General features: G+C 43.6%; 1 protein-coding gene across 2 annotated transcripts in view; it reads left to right on the plus strand.

The window, feature by feature from the left end:
* FGD3 (FYVE, RhoGEF and PH domain containing 3) overlaps nt 1–22,572 on the plus strand; it is a 232,319-nt gene that overhangs the window by 45,402 nt on the left and 164,345 nt on the right. Inside the window, exon 1 of one of the 2 annotated variants that reach the window (XM_069736735.1) lies at nt 10,902–11,312. The exons of the other annotated variant lie outside the window; for it this stretch is intronic. Within the exon in view, the coding sequence (XP_069592836.1) occupies nt 11,306–11,312 (7 nt within the window). The 5' untranslated portion in view covers nt 10,902–11,305. Of the gene's footprint in view, nt 1–10,901; nt 11,313–22,572 lie in introns of those variants that run through there. 2 annotated transcript variants of the gene reach the window in all.

Below are 22,572 nucleotides of genomic sequence, written 5' to 3' on the forward strand. Positions count from 1 at the left end.
AGATGACATACAGGTATATACTATATATAGAAGGAGATGACATACAGGTATATACTATATATAGGAGGAGATGACATACAGGTATATACTATATATAGGAGGAGATGACATACAGGTATATACTATATACAGGGGAGATAACACACAGGTATATACTATATACAGGGCAGATGACACACAGCAGGTATATACTATATACAGGGGAGATGACATACAGGTATATACTATATACAGGAGATGACATACAGGTGTATACTATATATAAGGGAGATGACAAACATGTATATACTGAGGTGAAAATGAGAGGTGTGAGGTGAAAATGAAAAGGTGTGAGTGCAAAATGAGAGGAGTGAGGGAAAATAGTGGAGTGATCGGAAAATGACAGATGTGAGGTCGAAATGACAAGTGTTAGGGGGGAATGAGAGGAGTGAGGGAGAAAATGAGAGATGTGAGGGGGGAAATGAAAGATGTGATTGGGAAAATGAGAGGTGTGATGGGAATTTAAGAGAAGTGAGGTGCTATAACTAACCACAGATATTTACTATGCCCAGGCAACGCCGGGCTCTTCAGCTAGTTATGTATAAAAAAAATAAAATTGTTGAATGCAGTACTGCTGATGACCAGCAGATGGCTCTAAATGTTTACTGTATAAAGTGTTGACTCAGCTTTCAGAACCGATGGGAATTTGGGTAGATGACCTGTAAATGAAGACGATGAAGTGAATCCTCCCGACATTACCAAACTATTTGCCATCAGTAATGAATGGGAAGTAATTTATGTGCTAACAATATTCTCAACTTTTCAAAGTTGAATTTGGTAGTAGGGCTATGTGGCTCCTCAATGTCTTTGGCACGGCAGAGAAGTTATTGTGCAGTGCAGACAGATGGTGTTGGGGAGTTGAGTAATTCAGTGAGAGTAACAAGGATGATTTGGCTGATCGGCACCTTGTCGGAGTGCAACTGGGCCCTTGGAAACTGAAGAAGAGATAAGGTCAAGGCAACTGGTGAAGCAGAACAGGGAGGAGAAGAAGCAGAGCTGACTTGGGACAAGGAACAAGTGGTGCGGAGTTTATTAATAGCAAGTTCAAAAGCAAAACTGGTAGAGCAGTACCAAAACTGGTGACATCACAGTGGCTATGGAGCAGCGCTGGGACCGTCAGTTACTCTTTTGGTCCCAGCGCCGCTCCGTAGCCACTGTGAAGTCACACGCCAGGCACCCTCGTCGGCCATCTTTTTCCTCGTTCGTATCCAGGGACGCCACCGGCTGGGCATTTCCCTGGCTCTACGCAGCTCCTTCGCATGCCTGCTGTGCCGCGGTAACAACAAGCCCACCTATCTTCCTACCATCCGAACATCAGGCCTGCCACCACGGGACCTCACAGGCAGCAACATACCAGATATCGTCTCATCCACCACGCATCTGGATCCTGGGGGGAACATAACATAATGTATGGCACAGTGCATGTTGCAACAGGGATTTGCCCACTCAGGAATAAACCGTAAAAGGTTCTTCTTCCCTTATCTTGATGGCACTGCTTTGGAGATTGCACCTCTAGGACCATCCCACACTGAATGAGCCACGAGGCGTTGTATTTATCTTCTGGACTCCACCCTGGGATGTAGATATGGTGAACAGCCTCCCACCCACTCTACAGCTGTTCACTCAACCTAGCCCTAAACATGACTGATTAACCTCTTTCAGCACTTAGTGTGCTAGAGTGTTTTCTTACGTTATGTATATCACTGAAGCTAACAACCTCAGTGATGCACATCTCCCATCCAACACTTTGCAAGTGACTTTGACACATATCCCCCCCCCTCACTCTGTCCGAAGCAGGATGGTTTAGCACCTTTTGTCATAAAACAGGGAAACCTAGACAGGGCATCTGCGTTACTGTGCAGCTTCCCAGGGATGTGTCCACATGAAAGTTAAAGTCCTGCAGCCCAATAAACCATTTAGTCTCCTAGCTATTCTTCTCCTTCCTTTCCCTCACCGATCTCAGGGGCACATGATCAGACACTAGTCCGGCCTAATAGGTAGTACCTCAGGGTGTCAATTGCCCATTTGATAGCCAAGCATTTTTTTTTCTGTAATGGCATAGTTTTCCTCACAGGAGAGTTTCCTACTTAGATACAGGATTGGACGTTCCTCCTCGTTTACTTCTTGGAACAGCACCGCTCCCAAACCAACCTCTTAGGTGTCTGTCTGTACCACTAATTCCTTACTGAAATCAGGTGTGATCAAGACCGGCTGCTTACATGGGGCGAGATTCAGCTCTTGAAACGCCATCACTGCTTCAGGAGACCATTTGGCCAACGACGTCTTCGTGCCCTTAAGAAGGTCAGTCAGTAGTGCAGCTATCATGACGATATTTGGGATGAACTGCCAATAATATCCCACCATTCCCAGAAACACACAAACCTGTTTGTTGGAGTCCGGTTGTGGCCAATTTTGGATTGCCTCCGCCTTATTCACTTGCGGCTTTATTTCGCCTCTTCCGATGATGTAGCCCAATTATTTTGCCACCTCTTTCCCCATGGGACACTTCTTTGGGTCTGTGGTAAACTGCGCCTTCCTCAGCCCATTCAGCATGGCCTGAACCTTCTGCAGATAACTTCCCCAATTTTTGTGAGGGGCTAGCATAAGGTCCATGGACCTCTGGAGGGTGGCTGGGGCTCCTTGCACCCAAACGGCATTCTGGTATACTGAAAGCACCCATCAGGAGCAGAAAAGGCTGTCTTCTCCTTGGCACTTTGAGAGAGGAGGATTTGTCAGTAACCTTTCATTAGGTCCAGGGTGGTGATGTATCTGGCTGACCCTAGCATTTCTAGGAGTTTATCGACTCAGGGCAATGGTTACATGTCAAATTTAGACACCTCATTTAGTTTCCTGTAATTGTTGCAGAAGCGCCACTCTCAATCAAGCTTCAGCATGAGGACAATGGGGTTGAATCAGCCGCTCTTTGACTCCTTGATGATGCCCAGGCTCAACGTCCTCCTCACCTCGCCGACTCCTTACTAAAGCATATTCAAGATAGCTATATAGTCAATATAGTGCAGTCCCTGGGCTTTAATTTGAGGGCATTTACATCCTAATAGGAGTAAGGCTGGGTTCACATTGCGTTAGTGGGTGTCCGCTGACTGAATCAATTTCATAGCGGCACTAACACTATGTAACGGATCCGTTAGCGCACCCATTGACCGCAATTATGTAGCACATCGCTAACGCATGCCATTATTGGCATGCGTTAGTGATGTGCCGTTATTTTGTGACGGACCCTTGAACGCTGTCTGCAGCGTTTTGTGGTCCGTTCCCGCTAGTGCAGATAAAGCATCTGTGCTAGCGCGATCGCATAACGCGATCCCTTTTCGGCAATTGCGTAAACGCAGTCCGTTAGTGCAGTCCGTTTAGCGCATACGCTATCGCAATGTGAACCTTTTTAGGGTTTAGGAATTGCAGCTTGTTAATATGTAGCTGCCTATTTTAAAGGGACCAAAAGTAAATGGACAATTATCTGAAAAGCTATTTAATGATCTAGGTGGGCCATTGCCTCATTAATCCACCGTCAGTTAAGCAGATAAAATGTATAGAGTGGATTCCAGGTGTGGCATTTGCATTTACAAGCTGTTGCTGTGAACCCACAACATGAGGTCAAAGGAGCTCTCAGTGGAAGAGAAACAGATTTTTTTTTGCCTTCCTTTGGATCAACATGTTAGGGCATGTTAGGTTAGGCTATGGGTTGAACTAGATGGACTTAAAGTCTTCCTTCAACCTTAATAACTATGTTACTATGTAGATCATCATTGGGCTGAAAAAAAAGAAAAAATCCATGAAAGAAATAGCAGAAATGTTAGGAGTGGCCAAATATATATTTAGGAGTCAGTGTGTATCTGTATCCATCACTTACACTGTAAATATCACTACTTGAAATACTGAGCGCATTGTATTAAATGATGTCATGTCTTATTCTCTGTAACATTGGCCTCTGGTGACCTGAAGAACCTGAGACCTCAGCGATCAGCTGGTTTATTAACCTCATACTACGGTGTACAGAAGTAGAGCCAAGCGTTAGGAAATTCAGCTCTGCTACGTATATGTCTGAGTGTGTGTGTACAGTAGGACAGGCAAAAATATTTAGTCTGGGACTCCACAATAATGGGTTTATAATGGTTTGTATTTATTTTTATAAATGTGTATAAAGCAAAATAAGCATTTTAAAGTACCGTTGTGTATGTGTATTTTCGTGCACACATACACATATATAAATATTACACATGGACAATGTATACAGAATAATGTAGAAATAAACAATGTGGATGGTGACTTGTTTTCATGCTGCATCCATATGATGTTAGGACTGTTGGTATGACTCCATTCACACAAACCAGGTGCATTTAACTTGTAAATCTGTGTTTTGATGCATAATGCTGTCATATAGTGCCTAATATTGCCATAATTCACCAAATATCAATACCATGTAATGCCGAAATACGTGTCCTATAGTAGACACTTATCAGAACCATATAATGGGAAAATAACACTTCTACTGCACAGGTCTATCATAATACTAAAGTGGACCCCACGACCATCACTAGCTGTCGCCATCTTTTTGTGAAGCTACAACTGTCGGTAATATTTGAGAATACTGGTTTAGCTCATTATGGTCAGATACATGTTTCTTTTGGCTAAAAAAATAATTTTTAAATTTTTTTTTTTTAAATCATAAATTTGCAGTTTTCCTACGAAATGAGTTAACTGAGAATCCATCAGTAAACTTGTTCTAATGGGAGAGTTTATAACTCTTATCTTACTATTTCCAGGCTCTTCTCCAAATTTATAAAATAAAGCTACAGGTATTCTTAAAATGTTGTGTTTCAGGCATGGCGATGAGTTAAGGGCGAGCAGTTAACGCCATTCATCCGGACGTTTATAGGGGCTGTGAATTAATCACACTTGATCTTTGACCTTTGCTCTGTGTAGGTCCAATTAGCATCTGGCCATGTTTCATCCTGAGTGGAGGATGCGGCCGGTGATGTACGGCAGGAGGACCACCACCATTATAATTCTCAAACTAGAAAAACTGTGTAGATTAGAAAACTCCCTGGGGTAATTCCATAGACTTCTCAAGGATGAATGCAAGGAAAAAAAATCCCTGAGTCGGATGTCTGTAAGCTGGGGGAAGGGTCCGTAGTGCGGTTCTTTTCCGAGTCTTTGAGGTACAAGTGTGGTGGAGAAGTCCTTTGTTGCTAAGAGGCAAGGTGGAACCTTCCAAGTGTTCTATTGATGCTGGATACGAGTCACTGGGAGAGGAATCTGCTAGGTCAGGGGAATATCGGGGCGGTCAGGGGAATATCGGGGCGATCAGGGGAATATCGGGGCGATCAGGGGAATATCGGGGAGGTCCGGGGAATATCGGGGCAGTCAGAGGGATATCGGAGCGATCAGGGGAATATCGGGGCGGTCAGGGGAATATCGGGGCGATCAGGGGAATATCGGGGCGGTCAGAGGGATATCGGAGCGATCAGGGGAATATCGGAGCGATCAGGGGAATATCGGAGCGATCAGGGGAATATCTGGGCGGTCAAGGGAATATCGGGGCGGTCAGAGGGATATTGGAGCGATCAGAGGAATATCGAGGGAGGTCAGAGGGATAGTGGGGTCGGTCAGAGGGAGAGGGATAGGGGGGCAGTCAGAGGGAGAAGGATAGGGGCGGTCAGAGGGAGAGGGATGGGGCGGTCAGAGGGAGAGGGATAGGGGGGCGGTCAGAGGGAGAAGGATAGGGGGGCAGTGAGAGGGATAGGGGGGCAGTCAGAGGGAGAGGGATAGGGGGGCGGTCAGAGGGAGAAGGATAGGGGGGCGGTCAGAGGGAGAGGGATAGGGGGGTGGTCAGAGGGAGAGGGATAGAGGGGGCGGTCAGAGGGAGAGGGATAGGGGCGGTCAGAGGGAGAGGGATAGGGGGCGGTCAGAGGGAGAGGGATAGGGGGCGGTCAGAGGGAGAGGGATAGGGGGGCAGTCAGAGGGAGAGGGATAGGGGGGCGGTCAGAGGGAGAGGGATAGGGGGCGGTCAGAGGGAGAGGGCTAGGGGGGCAGTCAGAGGGAGAGGGATGGGGGTCGGTCAGAGGGAGAGGGATAGAGGGGGCAGTCAGAGGGATATCAGCGCGTGTAATAAAGCCTATAAAAAAATAAAAATAAAAAAAAAGGCTGAATTTATAGATGGAGTGTATTGGTGATAGGGCGACTGGGACATGAAAATACGAGCGCTTGCCATAGGTGGGATATTTAAAAAAAGGTATTGATAAGCGGGAAAACCTATTTTACAAATCTCAGGTTACCTTTATGTGTACTTTTTTGGCACGTGCAAAAGTGGTTTTGAATTTTGTGGGTTTTTTTATATTTTGAAGACCATTTTTTAACATTAATTTTTAGGCATTATTGAAAAATACAAACTGTACCAAAACCATGTTACTTTGAGCAAAAAAATCAAACAAACACATATGGGGTCCATTTGAACACCACTTGTGTCATTGCAGTTTATGGCTCCGTTTTGGGGAATCTGTCTCTACAATCTATTTTATTTTTTTAATGCAGCGGGAACTCCGACCGTATTGCATAACTCGGGTGTGAACAGGACCTTCGGTATCTTGGAGGTCCTTCTGTATAAAGTGCATCTGTCTTGGCAGTAATGAAATGACAGGTATTAAATGGCTAACTTTGGCCATCTTCTTCCATGGCACCCGAAAAAGTCCCTTTAATGCTCAATTTTGTCATGTCACGTTTAATTTCTCCTGCATGGACATTAATAGTCATTCAGAAAGAAATCTGCCTGGCGGCATCTTGTAATAGGGTCTTTTCTTTATTTTGCATGTCCTAACAGGGCATTGGAGAGGGGTTGTCCAAAGTGGGACTGTGGGCTTACCATAATAATATAACGAAGAGCTTTATTCTGTAATGCTCCCTGCAGGATATTTATATGGTGCAGATTAGTTTATGGAATCTACCAGATTTTCTATTCCCAGTAAACGCCAATTATTGGAGGAACTTTCTTCCAAACATAGGAAAAATATGTTTCCATGTTAGAATTTCCCTATGGAATTTACTATATACATTGATTTAAATTGCACAGTATGAAACGTTCCTAACAATTTTTCCCCCCCAAAAATAGGCTTATTTATCTGGTTAGAATTTAAGCATCCCTATAAGTCTTCTCCCGTGCTGCCGGTTCCCCGATGTGATTGTTCCCTATCTCACATGTACACATTGGAAACTGGAGTGCTTAAAAGAAGCACATGGGGAGAAGTCACATCTAAAGGATTAAGGGGCTGCCTTCGAATAAATCCCCATGTTAGGGTTTATTTATTTTTCTTTTTTGCTTAAGAACCGTGTATCATTTTATAACCAAGCCATTGAATTGTCCTCTACGAAATACAGAAAAATCCTAGTTGGAATTATCCCGGGACCCAATTCTTAGAGAGTTGTTTGACAACTATTGTGGCTTTTATGATGGTTCAGACTGAAGGGTATCGCCCAGTTTTCCCAGCATAAATGGGAGTCCCAAAATTCAGTGTGCAGGCGATATCTCACTGTATGATTTAGACCATTTACTGCTAAGAAAATTGGGTGAGTTGTAATTGTCTTAATAAAAGAGTTGTCCAGCTCTGGGGAAATGTGCAGCCAGCAGTATATATTGCACACTGTTTTACTGGATTACTTGACAAACATTTCCCTTTACGGATATTTGCACATGTCATCAATTAAAAAAATCCTTGCAGATTTTGGATTTATTTATTATGTTTGCTTATATTTTGAAGCACTTTTCAGACATTATCATCGTCATCGCCGTCCTGGTAGACGGCTGCGCTGACTTTGGTCTTGATAAAACACAGTGGGCCTACACCAGCTGATGACATGGCTCCCCAAACCATCACCAATTGTGGAGACTTCACACTAGACCTCCAGCAGCTTGGATTGTGGCCTCCACTCTTCCTCCAGACTCTGGGACCTTGATTTCCAAATGAAAGGCAAAATTTACTTTAATCTGAAAACACCACCTTGGACCACTGAGCAACAGTCCAGTTCTTTTTCTCCTTGGCCCAGGTAAGACGCTTCAGGCGTTGTCTATTGGCCATGAGTGGCTGACACAAGGAATGTGACACTTGTAGACCATGTCCTGGATACGTCTGTGTGTGGTGTGTCTTGAAGCAATAACTCCAGCAGCAGTCCACTCCTTGTGAATCTCCCCCAAATTTGTGAATGGCCTTTTCTTAACAATCCTTTGAAGGCTGCGGTTATCCCAGTTGCTTGTGCACCTTTTTCTACCACGCTTTTTCCTTCCACTCAACTTTCCATTAATATGCTTGGATACAGCACTCTGTGAACAGCCAGCTTCTTTAGCAATGACCTTTTGTGGCTTTCCCTCCTTGTGGAGTGTGTCAGTGACTGCCTTCTGGACATCTGTCGAGTCAGCAGTCTTCCCCATGATTGTGGATCCTACTGAAACTGACAGAGGGACCTTTTATAAATGCTTAGAAAGCCTTTGCAGGTGTTTTTTGTTAATTATTCTAATTTACTGAGATAATGACTTTGGGAATTTCATTGTCTGTAAGCCGACATCGACATTAACAAAAATAAATGCTTGAAATAGATCGCTTTCTTTGCAATGACTCTATATACACTGCTCAAAAAAATAAAGGTAACACTAAACTACAACATCCTAAATATCTCTGAATGAAATATTCCAGTTGCAAATTTGTATTCATTGCATAGTGGAATGTGTTCAGAACAATAAAACAAAACAATTATCAATGTAAATCAAATTGTATATCCCATGGAAGTCTGGATTTGGAATAATACTCAAATTCAAGTGGAAAATCAAATTACAGGCTGATCCAACTTCAGTGGAAATGCCTCATGACAAGGAAATGATGCTCAGTAGTGTGTATGGCCTCCACGTGCCGGTATGACCTCCCTACAACACCTGGGCATGCTCCTGATGAGGCGGCGGATGGTCTCCTGAGGGATCTCCTCCCAGACCTGGACTAAAGCATCCGCCAACTCCTGGACAGTCTGTGGTGCAACGTGATGTTGGTGGATGGTGCGAGACATGATGTCCCAGATGTGCTCAATTGGATTTGGGTCTGGGGAACGGGCGGGCCAGTCCATAGCTTCAATGCCTTCATCTTGCAGGAACTGCTGACACACTCCAGCCACATGAATGGCATTGTTCTGCATTAGGAGGAACCCAGGGACAACCGCACCAGCATATGGTCTCACAAGGGGTCTGAGGATCTCATCTCGGTACCTAATGGCAGTCAGGCTACCTCTGGTGAGCACATGTAGGGCTGTGCGGCCCTCCAAAGAAGTGCCACCCCTCACCATTACCTACCCACTGCCAAACCGGTCACGCTGAAGGATATTACAGGCAGCAGATCTCTCTCCACGGCGTCTCCAGACTCTGTCACGTCTGTCACATGTGCTCAGTGTGAACCTGCTTTCATCTGTGAAGAGCACAAGGCGACAGTGGTGAATTTGCCAATCCTGGTGTTCTGTGGCAAATACCAAGCATCCTGCACAGTGTTGGGCTGTGAGCACAAACCCCATCTGTGGACGTCGGGCACTCAGACCATCCTCATGGAGTTGGTTTCTAACCGGTTGTGCAGACACCTGCACATTTGTGGCCTGCTGGATGTCATTTTGCAGGGCTCTGGCAATGCTCCTCCTGTTCCTCCTTGCGCAAAGGCTGAGGTAGCGGTCCTGCTGCTGGGTTATTGCCCTCCTACCTCCCCCACTACGTCTCCTGGTAGCGCCTCCAGCCTCTGGACACTACACTGACACACAGCAAACCTTCTTGCCACAGCTTGCATTGATGTGCCATCCTGGATGAGCTGCACTACCTGAGCCACTTGTGTGGGTTGTAGAGTCAGTCTCATGCTACCACAAGTGTGAAAGCACAACCAACATTCAAACGTGACCAAAACATCAGCCAGAAAGCATTGGTACTGAGATGTGGTCTGTGGTCCCCACCTGCAGAACCACTCCTTTATTGAGGGTGTCTTGATAATTGCCAATTAATTCCATTTGCACAGCAGCATGTGAAATTGTTTATCAATCAGTGTTGCTTCCTAAGTGGACAGTTTGATTTCACAGAAGTTTGATTTACTTGGAGTTATATTCTGTTGTTTGTGTCCCCTTTTATTTTTTGAGCAGTGTAATATAGGACTCTCACTTCCTGCATTGAAGAACTGAGATAAAATTACTATTTTATGATATTCTAATTTTGTGAGAATCGTGTGTGTGTGTGTGTGTGTGTATGTGTATATATGTGTATATATGTGTATATATGTGTATATATATATATATATATATATATATATATATATATATATATATATATATATATATATATATATATATATATAATTTGTGAGGAATAGACACCGGCTTCTGCTATACTATTTACACTGATAAGTTTTGCCTGAAGCATACTGCATTACACACCTAAATAAAAGGGCGACCATGCTGTGGATTACACGGGCTGCAAGGAGCACTTTAAAAGGAAATCATTTTCTGCACCTGTTGTCACATCAACGAAAATGTAACCCCGGGGGACGGTGATTTCATGCGGCACGGCTGACGGACTATTCTGATTTGACGCTTTTCTTTAAGGCTATAGATCTCACTTGGGACAAGTGGGAGGGACGTTGATCCTTTTGAAATCTGGACAAGCGAGATCCCATCCCATTTTACACGTCTATCCCTTAACAATGCTTCCAATCCTAATGCTAATGGAACATGTGTCTGCTCGTCCCCAGCCTCTGGATCAGTGGGAATAAGCCTCTCTTCTCTTGTAGCATCCCCTCCCCCTAAAAAAAATAATAATAAAAAAAATTTGCAAAAAATAATATATAGCCAGGAGAAGAGGGCAAGTCCTCCTTTCTGCAGAATCCTTGCAGTTCCTCTGTGTGCACTGGGTGCTTTTGTCATCCCCTTACCCCTCCTTTTTTCCCCTCCCCGCTTCCCATTTATTTCCATGGCAACAATTCCAAGGCATTCTGCAGGCTGCAAACTACTTTCTCCGTGCAAGCTGGCATTGTCAGGGCTCAGTGCATCCGCACAGCTCGGAATGAATTAAGGGGACAGAAGATGTCCAGTTACCGGAGAGGCCCAAGGACCAGGAGGACCCCAACAACCTTCAAATGACCTCTCCGTCTAGTACCGGTCCAACTGGGGGAGATTATCCATCTCTACGGGAAAGAAGATAGATTGGAACCGGGCATTGACCAAAAAATAAGGCAGATGTTGGTAATCTATGACCGGTAAGCTTCAATCTTGATTTTGTGGCTTTCTGATAATGCGTCTCGTGCATCCGTAATTGTCTGCAAATTGATCTTCATCCTCGGAGCTTTGGTTACATATGTCCTTGAGGATGACTCCGGCATCACGTTGGAGATGGCATCGTGCAGAAATTGTGCCAGTGATGCGTTAAACTTCCATCGGCGTGATAAAGTTTGGCGTAAATATTTAATTGCAATTTTTTCTTTCATTAACTTTATATTTTTTTGGGGGGCTAGGTAATCGAGAGGGTCGCGTTCCATAGGAACGTAATTGCTTGTTTCCGCCATAGATTTTGCTGATCCATTGGATAAGACAGGATGAAAAACGAAGGGGGAACATAAAAATGGATTAAAGTATCATGTGAGTCTCCTGCACAGTTGCAGAGATTTCTCCTGCCCTGTTCACCTCTACCAGCCATTGTGATGAAAAAGGCCATTGTGTATCTACTGCCCGATTTACTGTTACATGATTGTATCATCAGCAGGAAGCATTGCACCTGGATCAGTATTTCCTTCTCTCGATCCTGTGCATGAATCATCTTTTTGGAGGCGAGATCACGAGCTGTAAATGCTGCTTCCCTTCCATGACCCTAGACAAATCCTGGAGATTTATGGGCAGAGGGGGGGGATATGTCGGGCGGTAGGAGATTCACTCTCCTGTATATATCCATTATGACCAGTACGCTGTCTACTGGGTTACCCTGACAACCGACATCCCCTGTAACGCTGAGTGAGATAATGATGATGATTTTGGAAGGGTCTTCAAATATTGCTCATCATTATTTTGCACTCAGCCTTTCGCGAGGGTCACGTTTCTGTGTCCGCAGCGCATTCAGTTTGCTTCACCAATTCTGCTCTTTTTAGCCAGAATTTTCCCGAGTTGAGAGTAAACTAGGCCATTCAGTGAGGTTTAATTGTGTGGAAGGGAATCTGTCTACTTGTCCGGCGGTCAGAGACCATTTGGGGGTCTTAAATATTCATTATCGTGTGCATAATACCGTGCTTCTCATCTTATCCATGTGGTCAGACTCGCTTTTGATTTGCACAATATTATCCTTATTTACTAACCAGATGGATATTATTATAATTATTATTATTAATTATTCCGATTTAGCAGAGCTGAATGTATCGTTTAGAGGGGCTCTTTGGGTTGGAAAGCTCACTACTAAAGAATGTAGCTGTTTTCCAGGATTTTATCAAAATGTCCCCCGAAATAGCCTCCAAAATCACGAAAAAAGGTATTAATTTCTCTTCGAATCCCCAACCGCTGCTCCTGTGATTTTTATCAGTGACAAAGGTACCTGACTGCTGCAGCCAATCATTTAATCAGTTGCTTGTACCAGGGATTGACTGCAGTGGTCAGCTAACAGATATATGGGACCCCATCACTGCTCATTTTAGGAGCCTCGGGGGTTATTTAAATGTTTGGTAATGCCACCCCTTTTTTATTTATTTATTTATTTAGATTATTCCTTTTTTTTTCTGGTCAAATTTCAAGAAACATACTAGACCCGTCAGCAAATTTCAAAATACAAACTGCATACATTATTAATTACATGTATTGGACCTGATGAGACAAGTGTACTTACTTCGAAAATTCATGTCAAAATGACTTTACCTTCCTTTTTTTTAATTCCCCCTCCCTTCCCCTGGTATTCATAACGAGTACTGTGACAAAGAACATTTTATTTTCAAAGTAAAGTACACTTGTCTCATTGGGTCCGAGATGGCTCAGTAAGTAATAACAGGTGTACTTACTTTGAAAATCCATGACAGACTAGCTATGTAATATTGATAACAAAATGACAACATTCCAAGCAAAAAAACTTACAAAATGGGTTTTACGGGCATTCTGATATGGTTTTTTTAAAGTAAGTACAACAACTTCATCAGGTTAAGAATATCCATTATATAATGTATGCAAGTCAGTATTGCAAAATCTAATGGTGGTTCCCTTTTACAGATCCCCCATTAAACATTCTTATTTCCGGAGGGCCTAGGGAGGTAATGGGCAACCCTTTGATTTCATTAGTTGTGTAATGTCTGTTCGACCATGTGGTGGCGCTGTTGGTAAATTGCATACTTGGATTCCCTGGCCATAGATACAGGCCCCAACAACTTTATCATTGAGGGCCCCTCTAACACAAAACTGTCTAATGCGGGCAACCCCACTGTTTTTTACAAGTTGGCAAAAATGCAGCAAGTTTTATCAGACTTACCATAAGATCTTGTGTGGCATAAGAATACATTTAGAGAATTTTGATGCCTTTATTTGATATTTCCCTTGAAGTTCTTAAAGGGGTTGACATTTAACAAAATTGGCTACATTATTCCAAAAACAGCACCTCCATAGGTTTTGTGTGGTATTGCATCTCTCCCCATTTCCAATTTCACTGGTGGTGGAAGATCCTTGAAGCCCTTGGTCCAGATGAGCAGTACGCATGCAGCACGCATGCAGCATGCATGCAGCACGCATGCAGCACGGCCAGGTGTCGCTGGTGCAGTTAGTCAACCTAGTTGAAACAATGGAAGGAGATGTAGCAGAACTGGAGTTGACTCGTTTTTGAGGAACTGATGTAGCAGGGAAGAGAATGCAGCAGAGCATGCTCAGTGGCTCAGCAAAGTTGACTTTCCAAAGAGGAACTGGTTTATCGAACCCAAGTTTGCAATGAAAATCCAGGGATGTGGCATTGAGGAATTGGTATAGCAGAGCTTGATTACCAGACTAGCAGCGTTAAAAGGAACCTGTTAGCAGGTTTTTGCTATTTAATTTGAAAGTCGCAAAATAAAATGCAAGAGATCCTGATTCCAGCGATGTGTCGCTTACTGGGCTGTATGTTTTAGTTTCAATACAACCAGTGTTTTAGCAGCAGGAGATTATCACTACAAGACTAGTTCTCAAGTGCAGGCAAGTCAGGATAATCTGTGCAACCACGCCTCCATCACTGATTGGCAGCTCGCTGACAGTGTACACAGGAGGCTACCAATCAGGGGTGTGGGCGGGGTTACACAGGGATTAACGTTCTGCTACATTTACCACAAAAAAAGCAAGGATTCTATTAAAACTACAGCAAGCAGCCCTGTAAGTGATACATCGCTAGAATCCGGGTCTCTGTCCCTACATCATGCTGCTCTCAGATTTTGTGTTGTTAAAACCTGGACAGATTTGCTTTAGGCTTGCCGTGGAGTGTATTACAGTGTAACGACAGAAACTCCAACTACATGAACTGGATGACATCAGGATGTGTTGGATTGCTGCAATGCCAGACACAACCCCTGGACAGGTGGGGCACTGAGTTAGGGGGAAAAACAGCCATTTGTTGATTCTGTACAACCCCTTTAACTATCCAGAAATATTATATATATATATATATATATATATATATATATATATATATATATATATATATATATATATATAAACACCCATGAGGCCAAGGCAGGGAATGTCCATGGATATAAAGAGCTGTTCACACACATCAGCTTTTCCTGCATCATTGTTGTCTTGTGTATTTCTGGGCACAATCGCAGCCACATCCTCTCCAGCACATATCTGTTGTGTATGATCCTCTGTATCCACTCGTGACTTAGCCTCAAAAATTGCGCTACAAACTGCATGTGTAAATCGATCCAGACACCAACCCTCGGGACCATGCACCAGCTGGATGGCACAAAGCTGCGTCAGGGGAAGATGGGAAATGTCACTTTAGTGTGCGGCCCCGCGTTATGCTGCTCTGCTCCCACTGGGCCTAGGGGTGATGGCCAAAAATAATAACATTCTAAAGCTATAAATGTCGTATTTCATTAAGGGTTTCATTGATAATAAGTGTTAGCCGGGAAACGCGATCACTTAGTAAATTGCCCAAACGCTGACACATCTATTTTAGTGAATTCTTGTATTTATTCACTCTGATATAAGAAGTCTGGAACATCTCTTCTTAGAACTCTGTGCCGCTCCTCTGTTATTCCTCCGAGAAATCTGTGAAATTGACCATTGGATGATTCCATTCCCCTTGGGGGTGTGCCACTGCCGGACTCTGATAATGCTGATTGGACCGTGTCAGTGTTCAGGGACACACCTCCTAACTGGTCACACCTAGTTGTCAAGTTATTCATAAATTTCTAGGTGGTACAAGAAAAGATGCTCCAGAATTGCCATAGTTTGGGGTGTACAAGTACCTACTACACAGACATATTAGCAGGGGTGACAAACAGTGGTGTAACTAGAGCCCGACTGGCCCCAGTGCAAAATTTGTATCTGGGCCCCACCTGCTGGTTGGCCAGATGTATGGGCCCTTGTCGCTTTCTAGATCCTATAGAATCCTGTACATTTGTTTGTTCTCCATGTAATGTCCCCTGTCCTGGCTCATTCTTGTAATAATCCCCAACATCCTGGACTCCTTCCAGTAGTATTGTCCCCATCCTGACCCCCATCCAGTAATGATGCCCCCATGCTATAACATTGCCATGCTGTAACATTTTCCCGAATCCTGGACCCCTTCCAGTAATATTGTCCCCATCCTGGCTCTGTCCTGTAATGATGCCCCCCCCCCCCCCCATGCTATAAAATTGCCATGCTGTAACATTTTCCCCAATCCTGGGCCCCTTCCAGTAATATTGTCCTCATCCTGGCCCTGTCCTGTAATGATGCCCCCCCCATGATATAAAATTGCCATGCTGTAACATTTTCCCCCATCCTGGGCCCCTTCCTGGTATAATGTTCTCTATCATGGCATAATATCCCCATCCTGGTATAATGATCTAAACAACACCATGAATTGTTATAAGAAAAAAAATGGTCCAAATTTTTTTTGATTGGGAATAAATTCTTTACTATATGGACACAATGCAGTAATAGGTCCTTTTTTATTTGTTAGGGGTTGGGACTAATCCAGTTTTTTTTTTTAATTTTGAGTACTTAACGGTGCCCGATGAAAAACCTATTTTAACATGTAACTGTTATTTCAGGAGACCTGGAAGCAGAATGCTTGTCTGCCTCTAGCTCCGCCTCCTCCATAGAATCTCATAAGCACCAGCTGTCATGTCCTCTCTCCGTAATGGGAAAATCTGTCTTCAATCAATCCAGGAGGAGAAAGAAGCAGATTTCTCTGATAAGATATACGTATATACTCGAGTATAAGCCGATATTTTCAGCCCACTTTTTTGGGCTGAAAGTGACCCTCTCAGCTTATACTCGAGTCATTGTCAGCAGGGGGGGTGGGATTGGGGGTCGGCGGGGGAGCGGCACTGTGACATACTCACCTGCTCCTGGCGCTGTCCCTGCATGTTCAATGGTCTCCCGGAGCCGGCGGCATCTTCCTGTGTTCAGCGGTCACGTGGTACCGCTCATTAAAGTAATGAATATGGACGCATATTCATTACTGTAATGAGCGGTACGTGACCGCTGAACACAGGAAGATGCCGCCGGCTCCGGTAGACCATCTGACAGTGAGACACTGCCAGGGACTACGCCGGCGCAGGTGAGTATATCGGGGGAGGTGAGCATTGCACGATAGTCACCTTCCTCGTTCCACGCGCCGCCCTGTCTTCCATCCTCTGCACTTACTGTTCAGGTCAGAGGGCGCAATGACGTGATTAGTGTGCGCGCCGCCCTCTGCCTGGACAGTCAATGCAGAGGATGGAAGACAGAGCGGCGTGTGGAACGAGGAAGGTGACTGTCGCAAGTGCCGGGGCCTGAGCAAAGAGAGGTGAGTATGTGATTTTTTTTGTTTTATTTTAATCGTAGCAACAGCATATGGGGCAAATGTGTGGAGCATCTTATAGGGCCACGATGTATGGAGCATAGTATGGGGCCACGATGTATGGAGCATCTTATGGGGCCACAATGTATGAAGCATCTTATGGGGCCACAATGTATGAAGCATCTTATGGGGCCTCAATGTATGGAGCATCTTATGGGGCCTCAATGTATGGAGCATCTTATGGGGCCTCAATGTATGGAGCATCTTATGGGGCCTCAATGTATGGAGCATCTTATGGGGCCACAATGTATGAAGCATCTTATGGGGCCACAATGTATGGAGCATCTTATAGGGCCTCAATGTATGGAGCATCTTATGGGGCCACAATGTATGGAGCATCTTATGGGGCCACAATGTATGAAGCATCTTATGGGGCCACAATGTATGAAGCATCTTATGGGGCCTCAATGTATGGAGCATCTTATGGGGCCACAATGTATGGAGCATCTTATGGGGCCTCAATGTATGGAGCATCTTATGGGGCCACAATGTATGAAGCATCTTATGGGGCCACAATGTATGGAGCATCTTATAGGGCCTCAATGTATGGAGCATCTTATGGGGCCACAATGTATGGAGCATCTTATGGGGCCTCAATGTATGGAGCATCTTATGGGGCCACAATGTATGGAGCATCTTATGGGGCCACAATGTATGGAGCATCTTATAGGGCCTCAATGTATGGAGCATCTTATGGGGCCACAATGTATGGAGCATCTTATGGGGCCTCAATGTATGGAGCATCTTATGGGGCCACAATGTATGAAGCATCTTATGGGGCCACAATGTATGAAGCATCTTATGGGGCCACAATGTATGGAGCATCTTATGGGGCCTCAATGTATGGAGCATCTTATGGGGCCACAATGTATGGAGCATCTTATGGGGCCTCAATGTATGGAGCATCTTATGGGGAATAATGTATGGAGCATCTTATGGGGCCTCAATGTATGGAGCATCTTATGGGGCCTCAATGTATGGAGCATCTTATGGGGCCACAATGTATGGAGCATCTTATGGGGCCTCAATGTATGGAGCATCTTATGGGGCCACAATGTATGAAGCATCTTATGGGGCCACAATATATGGAGCATCTTATGGGGCCACAATGTATGGAGCATCTTATGGGGCCACAATATATGGAGCATCTTATGGGGCCTCAATGTATGGAGCATCTTATGGGGCCACAATGTATGAAGCATCTTATGGGGCCACAATGTATGGAGCATCTTATGGGGCCTCAATGTATGGAGCATCTTATGGGGCCACAATGTATGAAGCATCTTATGGGGCCACAATGTATGGAGCATCTTATGGGGCCTCAATGTAAAGAGCATCTTATGGGGCCACAATGTATGAAGCCTCTTATGGGGCCACAATGTATGGAGCATCTTATGGGGCCACAATGTATGGAGCATCTTATGGGGAATAATGTATGGAGCATCTTATGGGGCCTCAATGTATGGAGCATCTTATGGGGCCACAATATATGGAGCATCTTATGGGGAATAATGTGTGGAGCATCTTATGGGGCCACAATGTGTGGAGCATCTTATGGGGCCATCAACCTTTATGCAGCATTATATGGGGCAAATGTTTCTATGGAGCATTTTATGGGGCCATTATTAACCTTTGTGCAGCATTATAAGGGGCATATTTTAATATGGAGCATTATATGGGGCGTATTTTGTATGGAGCATCTTATGGGGCCCATCATGAACTGTATGGAGCATTATATGGGGCTCTTGATTCAATATGGATATTCAAAAACACTTAACCTACTGATGTCTCAATTTTACTTTTATTGGTATCTATTTTTACTTTTGACATTTACCGGTAGCTGCTGCATTTTCCATCCTAGGCTTATATTCGAGTCATTAAGTTTTCCCAGTTTTTTGTGGCAAAATTAGGGGGGCCGGCTTATACTCAGGTCGGCTTATACTCGAGTATATTCGGTATTACAAAGTTGATTATTTTCCCATGTACTATGGATCTATGAAATAGAAATTAAAGTGATTGCTACACTTTAAGACCCTCTTACGCATTCTTCTGAACCTGACATTTTGCATTGATCATTTTTCAGAACTTGACTAAATTCTTAATATTGGGCCAGTGCTGCTCCACAACTTTTTACCTTTTTTATTTAGCAAATTCCATTAGATAAGAGTTATCCTTGCGCTTTACTGCTTCCTGAACACAAGGAATGTAGATAAGGGTTGTGGTTTGGAAATTATCCTAATGACTTAATTCTATAACACAGGACCGTTTTATGGCCGTCTGTACCCATAATTCATAATGTTATTTTTAACTTTTTATTTTGTATATTGAAGATGAAGCCATAAGATATCAGCTCCAGGCAGCCTGTGAAGACAGAAATGTTACTTGGCACGTGCTTCCTTTCTAATAAAGACACCAAAAAATTATTGCTATAGGGTTTCATTTAAAAATATTGCTCCATTTCACTTTTATTGCCCCAGTGTTACAATTTCTATTCCAGCTGCAGAATGAGTTAACTGAGACTCCATCAGTGAGCTCTTCAGACTGAAAGGCACTAGAGGTTTAACTGTCTTTTTCTGATCTCCTCTCAGCTGATGCATGGCCTCATATAACCGAAGACATCAGCACTCTGTATGCACTGAGATGTGATGAAATTTTGCATAGACACACTACTGACATTAGTAGTGTGGAATATGCAAAAAAAATGGTGATATGAGATGGTTTACTGTATGTAAACTAGGTCTCATATCATGTCGGGTTTAGGAAGGAGATAGCAAAAGCCGGTAATTGAATTACCAGCTTTAAAGCTGTCTCGCGCTGCATTAAATATAAATATATAAATATAGGTGTCTCCCTGACATATATATATGTATATATACCTATTCTATGTGTATATATCTACTCTCATCTAACCTGTCAGTGTGATTTTACTGTACTCTGCGCTGAATTGCCGGCTTTTCTAAGGACACGGGTGCGTAAAAATCGGACAGCACTTTTTTTCTCGCACCCATTGACTTGCATTGGCGAGTCTCGTCCGAGAATCTCAGCAATACGCAGCATGCTGCGATTTTTTTCTCAGCCGACACAGATTTTTCTCAGTCCGATTTCGGCTGGGAAAAAAATCGCAAATGGAATGTCACCTATTGAAAAACATTGGTCCGAGTGCAATCCGATTTTTTTATCGGATTGCACTCGTCCGTTTTTCTCACAAGTGGAAAGGGGCCCTTATAGTGTTGATAAAATTACAGTTTTCCTTGTTGTAGATCTAGCAGTTCCCTGAATGCTGAGATGTGTATAACCCCGCCCACACCTCTGATTGGCAGCTTTCTGTGCACGCTGTCAGCAAGTTGCCAATCAGCAATGGGGGCGTGGTTATACAGAGCTCATGAATATGAAGGACTGCATGGAAACAGATTTACTAGTCCTCTAGTAACAATCTCCTGCTGTGATTTTTAGGAAAACTAAAGCAAGTAGCCCAGTAAGTGATACATCTCTGGAATCAGGGTATCTGTCTCTGTATTATGCTGTTCTCAGACTAGGTGACAAAATCCGATGACCGATTCCCTTTAAATGATGTCGTAACCCAATTTGCCCAGGCCATTTACTTGCTAATTTAGAGGAAACCCCTTCTTGTAGATAAAGGGTGCGGCTTAGGGCTGAAATTTGGAAAGGAAGGAAGGAAGGATCCCCCATGGGTGGCTGATGCAAAAAGCAAATGGTTGGGGCTGACTGACCACTGGGACATTAGGACAGCGGCCATAGGCTCATGGTCAGAGGTTGATACTTGGGCATGAAAAAATTACTGTCTTCTGCCCGTGCACTAACAAGTTGTCCATTATCGTCTATTTTTTTTTTTTTATGCTGACAACCATTCACTTTTTTCCTGGTTGTCACAGCCCTGTCCTAGAATAATTAAACATGATTTTAATGAGCTCCTGTTAAAATGTAAAGGATGATCCTATAAGTCGGAGAAAGGACTTGCGTGATTTCAAGGGTATTTATAGTCGCCGATCCGTACGCTGTGTCTAGTAATAACATGACTCCTCTTTTTACGAGACTACGAAGGGTAAAACCAGTGCAGCTTGTTTTTCTTCATTACCACCTATCATTGCATGTTTTTTTGTTGTTGTTTTTTTCTTAGATGTATATAACCTCCTACTCATCAGAATGATGGTGTCTGCCTGTCGCTGGTGGTTTCAAAAATGAAAAATGAAAAACATAGAATTTGCTTATTTAGTTGTGTAAATATTTTATTTTAGGTTCTTACTCCAGTTATCGCAGTTTCCATAAATATTGAGAAGAAATTGTCAGATTGATCCATGTTAGGGCTCCATTCACATTGATTTCTATATTTGTTTATTTTGTTTATTTTATTTATTTATAATGACTTTCATCCATTTTTAAAAACTGAAGAAGGTGAACTCTCTGGTCCTTTTTTTTTTAATCATTTGTCAATTATGGATGTGGAATAGATGTTTTTCATATTTCAGCCATTTTTAGAGATCCACCCCTCCCCCTCACCTCTTGATTTTCGATCCGTCAGACTGGATGAAAACGGGACTTGTAGAATGGAAACACGGATCAGAAAAAAAACATTAATGTATGAATGGCTCCATTAAGTTCTGTGGATCAGTGGCGGCACAATTTTAACACTGACTCTACACGGATGGTTAAAAAAAAAGTGCGAATATCACCTTAGACTTCATTCACACGTCACTGCCATTTTACTGTTGCATACAATAACCACCTTTTTTTTTTTTTTTATTCCCTGGATGTGAAAAAATTACTGACTTGGCAATAAGACTGTATATGTTTTGAAGTGCTGCTAACGCCTGGTAGAGTCGCACCCAAGTATTTTGTGGGCTCAGTAACGCAGACCTTCTGTTGCTAATAATGGGTGGTGTTTGCAGATTTGGTGACTTGTGGCATTTTGGTTTAATAATGAACCTTGTAGGGAATGTTGGAGTAGATAACAGCTGCAGGCTTATGCTTGATGGTAACATGTTGAGCAGAAGGCACTGTGCTATCTTGTCTTAATACTGAAGTGTGTGACCTCTTTGGCTTGTTTTAAAGGGAACCTGTCTAGTGAAAAAAACACTATTAACCTGCAGACATGGAGTTAATCTGCAGGTTAATAGCATTCTGGACTGCGCCTGCAATGAGAGCCCTGCTGCCAGGAGGAAATCCACTTGATTCCTCAGGGCAACATTCAGCTTTCACTCACCGGGATGGGCCAGCGCGGCTTCAGTTGCCGCTCAGTGCATAAAGAGCAGCAGTTGTAACTGTGCTCCCGGTACTGACTAACAGTCAGATCTAGCTGTCACTCATTGTCAGAGATAGCTTATGCTAAATGGATGGAGGTTGTTGTTGGTTGTAATAGGAGAAGGTGTTGCTGTGACTGTTGCTAAGTTTTGAGTGTGTGATAATTCCCTTTCTTCTACTTTGGTATAACCCTATCTTCCACCCCCCTGTGCATTCCTCTG

The sequence above is a fragment of the Ranitomeya imitator genome, chromosome 8 (genome assembly GCF_032444005.1).
Source record: "Ranitomeya imitator isolate aRanImi1 chromosome 8, aRanImi1.pri, whole genome shotgun sequence".
In the NCBI taxonomy this organism is placed as follows: Eukaryota; Metazoa; Chordata; class Amphibia; order Anura; family Dendrobatidae; genus Ranitomeya; species Ranitomeya imitator.